The following is a 15,288-nucleotide window of genomic DNA, read 5'->3' as shown; positions in this document are numbered from 1 at the left end:
GACCGAAACAGAATGAAACAAAAATGGAACAAAAAATCGTTGTATCAATTTTCCTATTTTCTGGACATGTGCATTTGTGGTCTATTTCTATCTCTTCCTCAGGGGCAAACAACTTCAAACCTTGAGCCAACCATTTTTCCCAGTCTGCCTGAGGAAATTCTAGGGATAGGCAGCTTGAAACAAAACCAAAACAAATCAAAGCAAGAACATATTGTTTTTTAAAATGGTCACCCATTCTCTTGCCTTCCCTTAGGGGTAAGCAATTTCACTTACCCCGAAGCTTCAGACGTTCCCCGTCCGGGCCGCCAAATGCCGCAGTCTGGCTGGGCACAAATCAAGCCACCGAAGCAAGAACAGACTTTATTTTTTTACTGCAAGAAAGAAACCTCACACACGCTCCCGGGGAATCCTCCCGACAAGCCACGAGGCTCCTCCAGGAACCCCCAGCCGGAAATATCTCTCCGGGAAAACCCTCCTCCTGCACTTCGCCAACCAATGGGAACTCCCGGGGAATCCCCGTGAGAACTAAAAATAGCGCGAGAACTCAAAATTAGCGCTAGAACTCAAAAGTAGCGGCAGAGGCGGATATTAACGCCTTGCCTGTCAATCAATACTGTTGGCAAAATGCCAGGGGCCATACAGACTCGGCTGTGGCTCTCAGCAGTGGGGGTCTTGGGGTGTCTGAGAATCTTAGAGAGTGTGGGGTATTATCTTATTTGGGCTACACTGTGTAGAGGATTACATACAGGCTTGTAAAATTGTACTCTGTTCTGAGCCCTTTATTCTCAGGATTAGCAAATCACTAGAATTGTACTGCAAATCCATCAGCATGCATCTGTGTATATATCTATCCATCTGTCTATCTACCAGCCATCCCTGCTTCCACCCATCTGCTCATTTGCTCTCCCATGCATCATGGATTTGTGTATTTGCCCACCCATCTACCCATTCATCCAGCCATCCATTCAGACATACATACATCTTCCCATCAGTCGATGCATCCTCCCACCCATTCACCCATCCTTCCATTCATCCAGAGGCAATTGGCCACTTCACCACATCCTCAACCCTGTTTTGTATTTTATTTAGAGTCAGGATCTCACTGAGTTGCTTAGCACCCTATTTTTGCTGATGCTGGTGAACAAGCAATCTTCCTGTCTCAGCCTCCTGAGGGGCTGGGATTACAGTCCTGCACCACCATGCGTGCACTTTTTATTTTCTCATTGGACTGATAACAAGTTGGAGTCACCATCTGGAGTTATTTTCTCAGACCCAATGTTGAGGGCCTCAGCTGAGTCAGGATGACGCATGACATTTTTGCCAGAAGTAGTGGTTGAGAGGTGACGCCAGCAAGTTCTCGAGTTCTCATTGAGTTCCAGTTGAGCTCTCGTGGGGATTCCCGGAGAGTTGGGAAATGCCGAAGGAGGGATATTGCCGGCTGCTGGTTCCTGGAGGAGCCACGTGGCATTCAGCAGATTTCCCAGGAGCTTGTGTGGAGTGTGCTAGTGGAGTTCAGAAATAAAGTTTGTTCCTGCTTCAGTGGCTCGTGATTTTTGCCCAGCCAGACTGCAGCACCCAATACACTTATGCTCCCACCCACCTTCTTTGAACCACCATGAAAAGCTGGGGCTGGGGCTGGGGCTCAGTGCCAAAGTGCCCCTGCCCTCAATTCAATCTCTACATGAGGGACAATAAAAGCACTTGGGATTCAATTCTCAGCCCTGAGTAGGTATGTACCCACTTTTCCACACTTGTGGGAATATGATTTTTAGACAATAGCCCGCCTTGTCCATGGGCAATATTGTTAGGTAGAATACATTTAGGCCAGTGTGCAGCATGTGAAAGGCATCACAAAGTCCAACTTAAGAGCAGAGAATAAAATGGTATTCATTTTCCAAGAGGGGGATAGTTATGGCAGGCAGTATTGGCCCCAAGTGGCAAGTTTTTACGGTTCACATGCAGGGTTTCTGGGCAGAGCTGAGCAGGGTTTTCGTTTTTTTCTGGTTTGACTATCAGTTGACACCCAGGAAGTTGGGAGCACTGAGTCAGCTTCTGGGGGTATGTTGCTTCCTAGGCAGGATGCAGATGGGCATGTGGCTTTTCTTGAAAATGTTGGTGCATCTGAACCCTGACATGGAAAGTGCACACTGGAGGGGGACTTCCTCCTGAGAGACAAAATGAGGTTGTGTTAGACCAACAACGCAAAGAAAAGACCACTGATTCCAACTGAAATCAAATGAAAACAAGCTTATAATTTCAACTGGCCTGGGCTGCCTCTCCCGACAACCATAGGGACAGAAGCCAGCCCCCCAGCTATCTAGAAGCACAGGTTTATAGCCCAGACAGTTACACACAGAACGGCTTGTAAAATTACAGATAACAAAACTCTGAGGAGCATAACACAAAGGCTACTTTATAGTTTTGCTGGCCCAACATCAGAATTTATGAAGGTCATATCTGTGAAGGTCATTAGAGCCTCAGAGAGGGTTGTTATCTGGCCAGGGAAGTCCAAGATTTATGAGGCGTCACTACAGTTTCAGAGAGGACTGCTATCTGGTCAGAGAGCCAGGCATGGATGAGTTCAAGGCACGGGCATTGTATTCCAATCAAGATCAGAATTTGCAGTAATTTATAGTAAAACTGAAATTATCTTTTCATGGCTTTGTGTTGAAATGGCTCCCAATCTTAAGAGAGAATTAGGCTGTGTTTATCAGTCAGTCTGCAATAGAGTGACAGTGTCCAGGGGGCAAGTGAGCGTGAGCTCACAGACATGTTATGAAACCACAGATGCCTGATGCCTAAATCCTAATACAACTTTACATATTACAATATTATTTACATATCACATATGACAATAACAATGAAAAAATAATATTCTTTTACAATAATACTAACTCCTACATACAATTTCCTGTATACATACATGCCTATGATTACCCTTTCTATTAAAACCTCAAAGTCCTTGTCAGCACCTGAAGATAGGGCAAGAACAGGGTTCCCTTGTCTTCCTGGTGTAGCTGCATTGGTCAAAGTTCCTTTCCTGCTTTCAATCAACACCTTTTCTCTTTGGTTTTAGGCCAAACAGCTGAGTTGACTTGTGGGATCACCAGAGTGAAGTCTGTACATAAGACATCATAATAGTAGAATGTAGATCATCTACATTGAGCACGAGGTGCCTATTTTATTTCCGCTGCACATTGCTGTTTTAGAGGGTTGCCTGCCTCCCCCCACCCCACCCCTTTCTCTGATGGGGATGGAACACTGAGGCACAGCACCAACCTCAAATATTTCCTTTCAGAGCTCAGGCTGCCTCCTCAAAGACCAGAGGCCAGGAGGTAATGAGAACTACTAAAATAATTTAAAAATTTGCCCTGGTCCTTGAGCAAGGTCACCTTTCACTGTAAATGACCAAGGCAAGCCCATTTCCACAATGGAGAGTCCTTCCTCTAAGCAACATGGGGTATGCTGACAAGGAAATTGCCATGTGTCATACCTACTTGGCTAATGGCTCTCAGCATCTCCCCCCTTCTGATTAATTAAACAACAAGCAATGTGGCTTAAGAACCGTGCCTGGTAGGTTGTCCAATTCAACATATGGTTCTTACCCATCATGGGAAAAACTGACCTCTAGGTGTCAGCCTCCTGTCTTAGGTTGATACCACTGCAATTGGATCATACCTGTCACTGACTACCGGTCCAGCATACAGCCATACTTGTGGATAGGCCTATGCACCAGTGGGGGGGTGAGGTTCTTGCCTCACCTCTCTTGGCCCCCAAATTTTAGACCATTACTAGCAGAAGAAAGGAGGATACAGAAATGCCACAACACCAAGACAGTTGACTGCTCCTTTGGAAAAATTGCATCACTGGTGACACCATCAGCAAAGATATGCCAGCACTACCACAATTCGCTGCACCAAACAATAGTTCACAATGTATACAAGTGATACATAGTCCAGGCAAGTTCTGCAAGCAGTTCAGAGTGGAGGAGTCTATCAACATGTCCATTTCCTCCCAAAGTAAACCAAGTCCTTGACTGAACATTACTTGTTGAGTTATATTCGTTGATGCATCAGTTTATACAGTTTACTGTGATAGCTATCATAGAAGCTGTAGTTTGGTTTTATCTTAGTCTTCACCGGCACTGGGATGGAGATGGGAATTCTAGCAATGATGCTAAAGAGACATTATTCTGAACAGAATTATTAAATATAATGAAAAGGAAAAGTGAAAGTAAACAAACAGATCTGTTAATCACTTTTAAAAACAATCCTTAACAGCTGTTTACCTAATTTAAATTAAACCACTTAAATCACGTGAATAAAAAAAATAATTCGGACCCATTTTTTCATGAGCGTTCCTCATATATGATATATGGACATACACACACACATACAACACAAAACACAAATGTGCACACAAACGTACAACACATAAGACAATAATAAAGGCCTTGTAGCTTTACCAAGGTGAAATCTCCATTGCAATGTTTTAAAACTCCACAGTCAAAAAATAAAACTGATCAGAAAAACATTAACCTAGGTCTGTATGAGCTCAAAAAATAAAATAGAACTTTATGATGTGGGAAAAGGCAATAAAATAGATATTGAAAAAAGCATCCTGATTAATCACTGTCGCAGATGTAAGAATAGTCAAGCTGGAGCTCTGGATATCAGCTGTTATGGATTTGAGTCAAATCATCTTCTTTTTGATCTGTAGAAATTGCTTTGGTTAATCTCTCTGGAATCCAAATTGGCTGCTGTGCTCCCTGGGGAAATACACAAACAGAACCCCAACTCCAGACAATCACTGGGTCAGAACCTTTCCATTGTCCTGTTAGAATATCTTTCCAAAGTACCTTAGGCTTATGTACATTTTTTGGATACATATGTCTTTCCGCAGCACTAAGCCCTGATGAATCCAAATTTAAAAAGTTTAGAGTAAAAAGGGTTATTTTAAGTTCATCTTTGGGGGATATATACCTCTTTCCAATTTCCTCGTTTTGCCCTAATAAGTAAAGTTGATGGGCTTTTTGAAAAAAATTACTAATAATCTCTTTGTTCTTCTATTTTATCCAATATTTGACTTTAACCTTGTCTCTTCTACCTTTTTCTATGTTGAATGTCTGTATCTAATAGTTGTCTTAGCTTTTTACATTTTCTAATTGAAATAACTTTACTTGACATTTTCAACCATTTTCTATCTTATTTCTATCTTCTAGTCCCCTCCCCCACCTAAGGTTTGTACATTCACCCTTAGTTGCTTTTTTTCCTCCTAGTTTTTTTTTTCTTCCTATTTTGTGGGTTTAAAATTCTTGTCTTCCGACATCTTTTCTATCTTCCTACATCTTTTCAATCTTTTTTTACCTTTCTGTATTTCTGTCTTTAAAGTTTTTCACTTCAAATTTCTAATATTCTTTCTCCAAATTGCTTTTATCCTATTATGTTCCCATTTTCATGGGTTTTCTTTCCTCCGTCATGAAGGCATCTTAACCATCTTGTATTTAACCTTTTAAAGCCTTTTGCAACTTACTTAGACATTTTACAACTTTTTACTTTACCAAAGATTATCTCATCTAGAAACATTTCTTTTTCTTTTAACCTTCCATATTAAATATATTTCCACATCTTGAATCTTTTTATATCTCTTTTTTCTTTTTTCTGCCATAAAGGTATCTCAACCACCTTCAATTTAACCTTTTAAAGCCTTCCAATTATCACCTATACTGTACTTTTAAATGTACTTTTTCACCACCTACAGCTTCACTCTTTTAAACGAGGCTTAGATTCTGTTTAAATTGCTTAATGTTAGCTTACATGACTGCCCTTCAACTAAAGGCTTTTTTTTTTTTTTACTCCATTAAGAAGCTTTGTCTTGGGGCTGGGGATGTGGCTCAAGCGGTAGCGCGCTCCCCTGGCATGCGTGCGGCCCGGGTTCGATCCTCAGCACCACATACCAACAAAGATGTTGTGTCCGCCGAGAACTAAAAAATAAATACTAAAAATTCTCTCTCTCTCTCTCCTCTCTCACTCTCTCTTTAAAAAAATAAAATAAAATAAAATATCCCACTATGTCAGATTAATCAATTTCTATCATATATTGAGGTGATGTTATTGGATGTACAACATTTAAAAAAAAAAAAAAAAAAAGAAGCTTTGTCTCAATCCGCCATGTACAAATACCTTTTTCTTCTTTCTTCCTTTCTCAAGCTTTTAAAGTAAGTCTAGTTTCCTCAAAATCTTTTTAAGTGGCATTTTACAACTTTTTACTTTACCACAGAGATTATCTCATCTAGCAACATTTCTTTTTTTTTTAACCTTTATATTAAAATATATTTTCACATCTTGAATCTTTTTATATCTCTTTTTTAACCCTTAACCCTTTTTATAAATTCACATTCTGAAACAACCCTTATAAAATTTTTGAATTTAGACAAATTACTCCACTTTAATAAGATGAAATACTTTCATGTTTTTTATGGTATGTAATACTGTAATTGAAACCCAACTGCAACTTCTTATACTCTTTGTATATAAATTACACCTGATAGAATCTTAGCACTTAGTAACCTTGTTTCAGCAAAGACACAGACCAAAGCAATATTAAACTTTTTTTCCATTTACCAATTTATGAAAACACACATAATGTTTAGATATATTACCTTATGTAACTTAATAAGTGAAGTAATTGATTTTATATTTAGTGGTTTATATTTTAACACTTTAGCTTTGTAAATTAATCAGATGTCTGTAAAAACCAAGATCTTAGACAAATGTAGTAAACAGAACTAGCTATCTCTTTCTTGTTGAAGTAAAATCCTTCTACAGGATACCATGATGGTCCCATACTTTATAAAGCCATGGGCTACATTTTTGTATTGTATCAACATATGCCCTAATTGTTCTTGGTCTTACTGGGGTGCCTCCTTCCTCTAACAATTTCTCTTCCTTGGGGGCGAACAACTTCAAACCTTGAGTCAACCATTTTCCCCAGTTTGCCTGAGAAAGTTCTAGGAACGGGCAACTTGAAATAAAAACAAAATAAAACAAGAACACATTGTTTTTTGAAATGGTCACCCATTCTCTCGCCTTCCCTTAGGGGCGAGCAATTTCACTTACCCCAAAGCTTCAGACGTTCCGCGTACAGGCCACCAAATGCCGCAGTCTGGCTGGGCACAAAATCATGAGCCACTCACAACTTGTAGATTCAAAGAGCAACTCTTTATTCTCGAACTCTCATCGACAATCTACACACACGTTCTGGGGAAATCCACTGGCCTCCACTGTGCTCTGTATCTCAAAATATTCTCTCAATCCCACGAGAACTCAACAGGAACTCAAGGAGAGGGCGCACCTGAGGCAGCAGGATTTGCCCTATTCCCAGCAGGGTACACCTTAAACCTGGATCCGCCCTGGTCCTTGAGCAAGGTCACCTTTCACCGTAAATGACCAAGGCAAGCCCATTTCCACAATGGAGAGTCCTTCCTCTAAGCAACATGGGGTAGGCTGACAAGGAAATTGCCATGTGTCATACCTACTTGGCTAATGGCTCTCAGCAAAAATTGTTTTCATTTTTAGATATCGAATATTGGAGACAGTGTCTTTCTCATTTTCCTGAGGTCTTGAGAAACTGATGTGACTCCATTTTTGAGAAACCAGCCCCTACCTCAGAGCAAAGCCTGCCCAAGGAAGGGGGAGTGGCTCTTATCCTTGGAAAAACCCACAGAGCACTCCTAGACTCATAACCCACCCTGCTGAGATTTTGTCTGCAAATAACAGGAGAGATCTGAGCAGCCAGGTGTCCCTGACTCAGTGAGGCTAGGTGAGGAGCCATAGCAACCCCCTAGCAACCACCAATCAGCATGAGACAGGGAAATACCTGGGATGCCAGATGACCTCCCAGTATTTTATGGTGATTGATAACATGTTGGGAAACCATGTAGTCCAGTACGTACACCCCTCGTGACTTAAACCAATCAGTTCAAAGGAATCCCCCTCTTGTACTAACTAATCACTCCTACCAAACTTGTTCCCGCCAGTGAGTGTATTAGTCAATGTTAAGAGTTGTTGTTTGATTTTCCCATGGTGTGTGATGATTTGCTAAGAGATGCTTTGGTGTATGTGGAGTCCCTGCCTTCCCCAAAGTGTGTATGAAATTCCACAAACCCTGTACTCAGGGCTGCTCAGTGTCACCAGTTGCTGTGTATGCAGAGGACCCAGCTAGCTGGCCATAAACACCTCTTTGCTGCATACTTCAATCTCAGTCTCTGGTGATTTTGGGGGGGATCCTGTACTTGAGCATATCAGTCGCATCAGCTTTATATATGTAAAATATCACACTTTTTTTTTTTTGAGGTCCTGGGGAATAAACCCAGTGGGGCTTGACCTGGACCTCTGAGCTACATCCCACCCTTTTCATTTTATTTTAAGAGAGGGTCTCACTGATTGCAGATTCTGACCTGACACTTGCTCCTTCTGCCTCGGCCTCCCCAAATAGCTTGAATTTCATCTTGAGATCAGGAGCCACCTTGTCACAAGTTATAAAAGATTCATTTCTGTTTTCTGTAAAGTATTAGGATTTCTATTTGGCCTGGCCTTTGATGTTTTGAACTTGCTCGGAATGGAATGCCTGACCGTGACTTGAACTCACCCATGCCTGGCTTTCCCTGAGAACCTTAATGGGGCCTCATAAATTCTGCCTTTCCCTGGCCAGATAACAACCCTCTCTGTAATGCTAATGGTGCCTCAGATATTTCTGATTTGGGATCTAAATTTACTCCCTAAGTGTTGGACTATTAACCCGCTACCTGCCTTGTGTTATGCTTTTAAAAATTCTGTTATCTGTAAGGTCTCAGGACCACCACCATTCCCACTCCCACCCCACCCCAATCCCAGCCTTTGCAATTTTCTGTGGTATAAAGCTGTGGAGTGGGGTTCTGTCTTCTATTTCCAGGAGTCGAATTACAAGCTTGTTTTTGTTGTTTTTTTGTTTGTTTGTTTTTTTAATTTAAATTTGGAGTCCCTGGTCTTTTCTTTGCCTCTTGGGTTAATAGAGCTGTGGTTTTTTAGTGTGTGTGTTGAGGTTAAACCCAGGGCCTCGCCAAGCTCAGAAAGCACTCTATGGCTGAAGCCTACCTAGCTCAGCGCCAGGTGTCACCTCTGGATTAGTTCCCAGCACAGCCGAAAAGCTCCACCTGAAAGGGCTGGGGCCAAGAATCTGTCAATTAGCGAACTTCAGCCAGTGATTGGGTCATCTTGGCTGTCAGTCATGATGCAGAGGGGGGCCTAGATGCCATCCATCAGGGAACTGTCCAATCAGTGCGCAGAAGGAGGGGGAGGGCGGGCTTTTCTTCCTCACCAATGCAGCTCCTAATTCTTCCTGCTGCGAATTCTCTGCTCCAGGCACCCAGGTGACTTTGCGCAGCCTGTTTCCCCGGGGACTTCGGATGCCCAGAGGTTCCACCAGAGGACGCCGGGTCACCACAGAAGACAAAAATGGTGAGTCTGCGACCAGGGCTGAATGTAGGCGGTCAGCACCTGCCTTGGGGCCCTGTGCGCGGGTGAGCAGCAGAGCACCGAGTGAAAGGAAAGTGACCACAACACTCGGAGTGACCAAAAGATCTTTATTGCAGCAGTGCAACAAAGAGAAAAGAAGGAAGGAAAGAGAGAGAGAGAGAGAAAGAAGAGAAGAGATGAACAGGGAGAGAGCAAGAGCAAGAGAGAGACAGAGAGTGCACGCAAGAAAGATAAAGAGCAAGAGAGAGAGAGCAAGAGAGAAAGAGCAAGAGAAAGAGAGCAAGAGAGAGGGGGGCCTGGCAGGAGGGAGTTTTTATAGCCCAAATCTAATGGGGCCTCTGGGTCTGCAAGCTGCCTTGTTGGCCCAAGGGGGGTTGAGTGCTCAGCCTTGAGCGGGACTTGACACAAACAGGTGATAAAGGACCAGATAGAGGGGGGTTTGAGTGCATGGGCTATCTTGCAGCCAACATCTGTTCAGCCTGCCCTGCAGACAACACAGTTCAGCCTGCTCTGCACCCAACACCGAGGAGTCCCCGCTGGCGAGTGGCCCTGGGCCCTGTCCCATGGTATCTTGGGGTCAGCTGTGTTTTGTGTTTTTGAGGTCAGTTGCAGAGCATGCGGCCAAGTCTCCTCTGCCTGCTGTCCCGCTGGAGGGTGGCCCTGGGCCCTGTCCCCTGGTTCCCTGGGTTTGGAAGGGCGGCTCAGGTCCCTAGTGTCCCCTTTGCTCCCTACTGGTGGCCCGACCCACTCTTCCCAACCTGGAGTAAGCAGGGCCACAAATGCACCTTCCTTCTCCCAGGGGAGCTCCTCCGGAGGCTGCTGTAGGTCCTCCAAATTGCAGGCGCCTCCTGCCCTCTAAAAGCCATCTTCCCTCCACATCATAGCTCGGCCAGACATTCGTTCTTCCCACTCGGTCCAAATGGACACCGTCCGCTAATTGTCACTTTTCATCTAGTGAAATATTGGAGAGAATAGTTCTTTTCTTTTAATTGGGGATCCAAACCCGGGGAGCTTTATCAGCCACATCCCCAGCCTCCCCTTATACTGAATTTTGAGATGGGCTCCCACTTGTTTTGGAAGCTGGTCTCCAACTTGTGATCCTCCTGCTTCAGCTTCCCAAGTCCCTGGGATGACAGGCCTGTGCCACTGTCCCTGGCAAGAAGAACACTTTTGAAAGCCTTTGTTTTCTATTTGTGAATATTACACTTGAGGGGAAACAGTAATCACTTAACACTTTCCTGTGTTTGGTCAAAATAATTACTTTAAAGGGAATAAGGCATTTGTTTATAGAACCTAGGGATATTGAATCCTGGGCTATGTACCCAGCCCCCCTCCCTTTTTGACATAAATTATTTTTTAAAATTTGTTTTTTTGGGTTTTTTTTTTTTAGTTATACATGGCAGTAGAATGCCTTTGGACACAGCAGCCATAAATAGAGTATAACTGCTCCTTTTTCGGATTGCAGTTGATGTCGATTCACACAAGTCCTGCAGTCATATATGCACATAGGGTAATAGTGTCCGATTCATTCTGCTTTCCTTCATCCCCAGCCCTTTAAATTTGATTTTCAGACAGGGTCTGGCTATGTTGCCCAGCCTGGCCTGAAAGTCATGATCCTCCTGCCTCAGCTTCCCAAGCTGTTGGGATTAAAGGCTTTGACAACCCCAGCTATGGAAAATAGTGCATTTTAACCCAAATATCAATGACCATACTCAGGAACATGGATTCAAGTACTGTAAGTGGTGTATATGTCCCACCCTGGAGGACAGATATTGAACCCAGGGGCACTTAATCACTGAGCCACATCCCCATCCCTTTTTATATTTTATTTTCAGACATGATCTCACAAAGTTCCTTATGGCCTCATTAAGTTGCTGAGGCTTGCTGAGAGCCATTAGCCAAGTAGGTATGACGCATGGCAATTTCCTTGTCATCCTACCCCATGTTGCTTAGAGGAAGGACTCTCCATTGTGGAAATGGGCTTGCCTTGGTCATTTGCAGTGACTTTGCATGAAAGGTGACCTTGCTCAAGGACCAGGGCAGATCCATGTTTAGGGTGTATCCTGCTGGGAATAGGGAATATCCCGCTCCTTGGGTTTAGGGCGGTTCCAGGTTTAAGGTGTACCCTGCTGGGAATAGGGCATATCCTGCTGCCTCAGGTGCGCCCACTCCTTGAGTTCCTGTTGAGTTCTCCCGGGATTGAAAGAGTATTTTGGGATACAGAGCCCAGTGGAGGTGTGGATTTTCCCCAGAAAGTGTGTGTAGATTGCAGGTGACAGTTTGAGAATAAAGAGTTCCTCTTTGAATCTACAAGGTATGAGTGGCTCGTGATTTTGTGCCCAGCCAGACTGCAGCATTTTGTGGCCGCAGTATAAACCTAAGCCTAAAATTTGCAAAATTCATAATCTAGTGATGAAATTTTTAAATAACAGGCAGCATATAAATGTTCATATGTTATGCAAATGTTGACAAAAATAATTTTTCAGCTTGCAAAGTGGAACTGCAAATGACCAAGGCAAGCCCATTTCCACAATGGAGAGTCCTTCCTCTAAGCAACATGGGGTAGGCTGACAAGGAGATTGCCATGCATCATACCTACTTGGCTAATGGCTCTCAGCAGAGGCTGGCTTTGAATTGAGCAATCCTCCTACCTTAGCCTCTCAAGCTGCTGGGATTACAGTTGTGTGCCACTGTGCCTGGCCTACATGAACTTTTATAAAAGAAAGTTGTGGAACCAATTGCATTAGTAGTGTTAGACCAATGATGCAAGAAAAGACCACTGACTCCAATTAAAATCAAATTAAAGCAAGCTTATTATTTTGACCGGCCGGGCTGCCTTGCCCCTCAAAATTGTGGGAGCCAAGGACAGTCCCGAGGCTTCTTTGTGGCCCAGTTTTATAGCCCAAAAAGTTGCACAAAGGGGGATTACAGATAACAACACTCTGAGGAGCATAACACAAGTTTACATTTTTGCTGGCCCCGGCATCAGAATTTATGGAGATCTTAGAGACTCAGAGAGTCGTTATCTGGCCAGGGAAGGCCAGAATTTATGAGGCGTCACTAAGGTTTAGGAAAGGGTTGTTATATGGTCAGGGAAAACCAGACCTGGGTGAGTTCAGGGCACGGGCAGGCATTCCAATCAGCTTTACAACATCAACTAATGGCCAGGCCATACAGACATCCTGATATTTTTACAGAAAACAGAAATGAATCCTTCATAACTTGTGACAAGCTGGCTTCTGATCTAATGAGATAACTAGGTTAGGTATATCAGTAGAATCATTAGACTGGTGGACTACAGAAAAAATAAAATTTCTTCTGTCGCTATTACATTCTTTCTTTGGTAGATGGTGGGGACTAGATGTCTGGTAAGGGTAGTGATGCATTCTGAGAACTTTTGAGAATTGTGGTCTGATACAGAAATTAAGATGATTGGCTATTAAACGGCATCTTCCTTAGGTGTAGACACCATGTCAGATTTCTTGGGCAGAGGTTCCCTTTGGACGCCTCACAGGGTCCTATGTCCTCAGCCACTGTCCTCTCCTGGAGCTGCCACAGGGTGGCCACAGCTGCCCTGGTCCCTGCAGGGTGAACAGAACTTCAGGCCCTGGGTCAGCTCCTCCTAGAGGACAGCCTGAGGTGTGGGGTGCAGCCTCTCAGGGAAGCTGCTGGGGGCCCTGGACTGAGGAATCTCCTGGAACAGCCCTCATCTAGACAGATATTTCCTTGGGACCTTGTTTTTCCCAAGCTCTGTTCCCATTCCTTGGAGATAGGTGGCCATTCAGCCTGTGGATGCTGGTGCTGAGGGGCCAGGTCACCAGTGACTCCTGCCTTTTCAGTCTCTCACAGTGTGAAGGAGCGAAACCTCTCCCAGAGCATAAGGACCACCCACCCCAGTGCAGAGCTGTGCAAACCTGAAAAGCCTCCTAGACTGGAATCATGGTCCAGGTGTCTTGGAGGGTGATCCTGGAGGCTTTCAGTGAGCAAGACCAGGAGGGGGCATGTCCCAGCTGTCAGGGACCTTCCCTGCCCCTTGAGCCTGACACGTGTGCTCCCTCAGCACCAAAGCTTTCTGTGTATCACTTTGAAATGATGAGCTCACTTATCTGAGGCCCAGGATTATTTATTCAGAACCAAATGGGATGGACTATTATTAAATAGGCAAAAAAGAAGTGGATTTTAAAGTCTAGTCACATTTCCATTGTTAAAAATTCTAATTTACAGCCAGGTACAGTGATGCACACCTGTGATCCTTGCTGTTCCAGAGGCTGAGACAGTAGGATTGCAAACTTGAACATAGCCTTAGCGACTTAGCCAAGCCTTATGCAACCTGGTGAGATTGCCTCTCAAATAAAATATAAAAATGGCTCGGTATGTGGTAAAGTTCCTCTGAGTTTAATCTCTGGTATCAAACAAACAAACAAAAAACCCACCTAGTTTACCTTTTGCTACTTCTGATATGTATAGAAAATTTGAGAGTCAATCTTGTCTTTTCAGTGATTTCCAGTTGAAATCCATGTCCTAGATTCCAGAATGCAACTTAACATACAGAGAAACTCTGTCTTCCGTTTTGCTGTAGAAAATGAATCAATTTTGCAAAAATAGTCGTGGATAAATTTATGAATGCAATTTCATAAAAACTATTTTCTCTCCTTTACAAGGTCATGAATTTGACAGGGGATGACAGTTTGTTTTTGCTGTTGTTTTCTGGGCTTTGCAGGTTCATGTTAACTGTGTGCTTTTTTGGTATCAGGAATGGAATCCACAGGGGCTTATCCACTGAGCCACATCCCTGGTCACATTTAGATTCTTTCTTTTGAGTCAGGGTCTTGCTACATTGCCCCGGGCCTCTGATCCCTGAACAGCTGGGAATACAGATGTGCACCATCACACCCATCTTCATTGAAAATTTTAAGTACAATTTTGGCAATATCTGAAATACCCAACTATGCTCATTTAATCACTGAATAATTTATCAGTCAAATAGTAAATGAGCACTCCCACCATGTCACCTGATTCCTGTTCCCTCCTATGTGACGCCTCCTAGGAGCTGGCTTCTTAAGTTCACCCCCAAAACACAATAATCCATGCCCTGAATTTCACATAATTTACTGAAATGTTCTTTCTTTTTTGAAAGAGTGTAGATCATGGGAAAGTTCAGTCTCCTTGTAAGAAAGTGTGTTGTCTTTCCATTAATTTTGTTGCCTGTCATTGTGTATCTTTTGTACTATAATCTTTTTTGTCACTCATTACATATATTTTCAGTTTTTTCTTTGTGATTTTTTTAATGTGTGTGTGTGTGTGTGTGTGTGTGTACTGCCGTGGATTTAACCAAGGGCTACCAAGTTCTTTACTACCGATCTACTCTCCAGCCTGAGATAATTAGTATTGTAGACTGTTGTTTACTTATTTGCTTATGTGTGCTGGGATTGAAGCCAGGGACTTGCTCATGTGTATGTTGTCCTCCAAAAATGAATTTCAATGTGTGAGCAGCGTTCTGGCGGTGGGCAGGTGTTTTACTGGGGGATAAACCTACAGGCACTTGACCACTGAGCACATCCTCAGCCCTTCTTCTTATTTATTTATTATTTCCTTTTCTTTTTTTTTTATATATTTTGTATAGTTGTAGATGGACAGAATACACTTATTTTGTTTATTTTTCTGTGGTGCTGAGGATCATATCCAGTACCTCAAACATGCTAGCAAGTGCTCTGCCACTCAACTACAATCCCTGACCCCCTTTTAATTTTTGATGAAGACCAGTCTCACTAAA

At 43.2% G+C, this 15,288-nt stretch overlaps 1 protein-coding gene across 1 annotated transcript in view; it reads left to right on the top strand.

Moving 5' to 3' along the window:
* LOC144250813 (uncharacterized) overlaps positions 1-15,288 on the top strand; it is a 51,462-nt gene that overhangs the window by 18,916 nt on the left and 17,258 nt on the right. Inside the window, exon 2 of the mRNA XM_077793989.1 lies at positions 9,402-9,497. Coding sequence (XP_077650115.1) covers positions 9,495-9,497 — 3 coding nt within the window. The 5' untranslated portion in view covers positions 9,402-9,494. The remainder of the gene's footprint in view (positions 1-9,401; positions 9,498-15,288) is intronic.

This window comes from Urocitellus parryii, chromosome X (assembly GCF_045843805.1).
Source record: "Urocitellus parryii isolate mUroPar1 chromosome X, mUroPar1.hap1, whole genome shotgun sequence".
Taxonomy (NCBI): Eukaryota; Metazoa; Chordata; class Mammalia; order Rodentia; family Sciuridae; genus Urocitellus; species Urocitellus parryii.
This window is presented reverse-complemented; position numbering and strand designations above follow the sequence as displayed.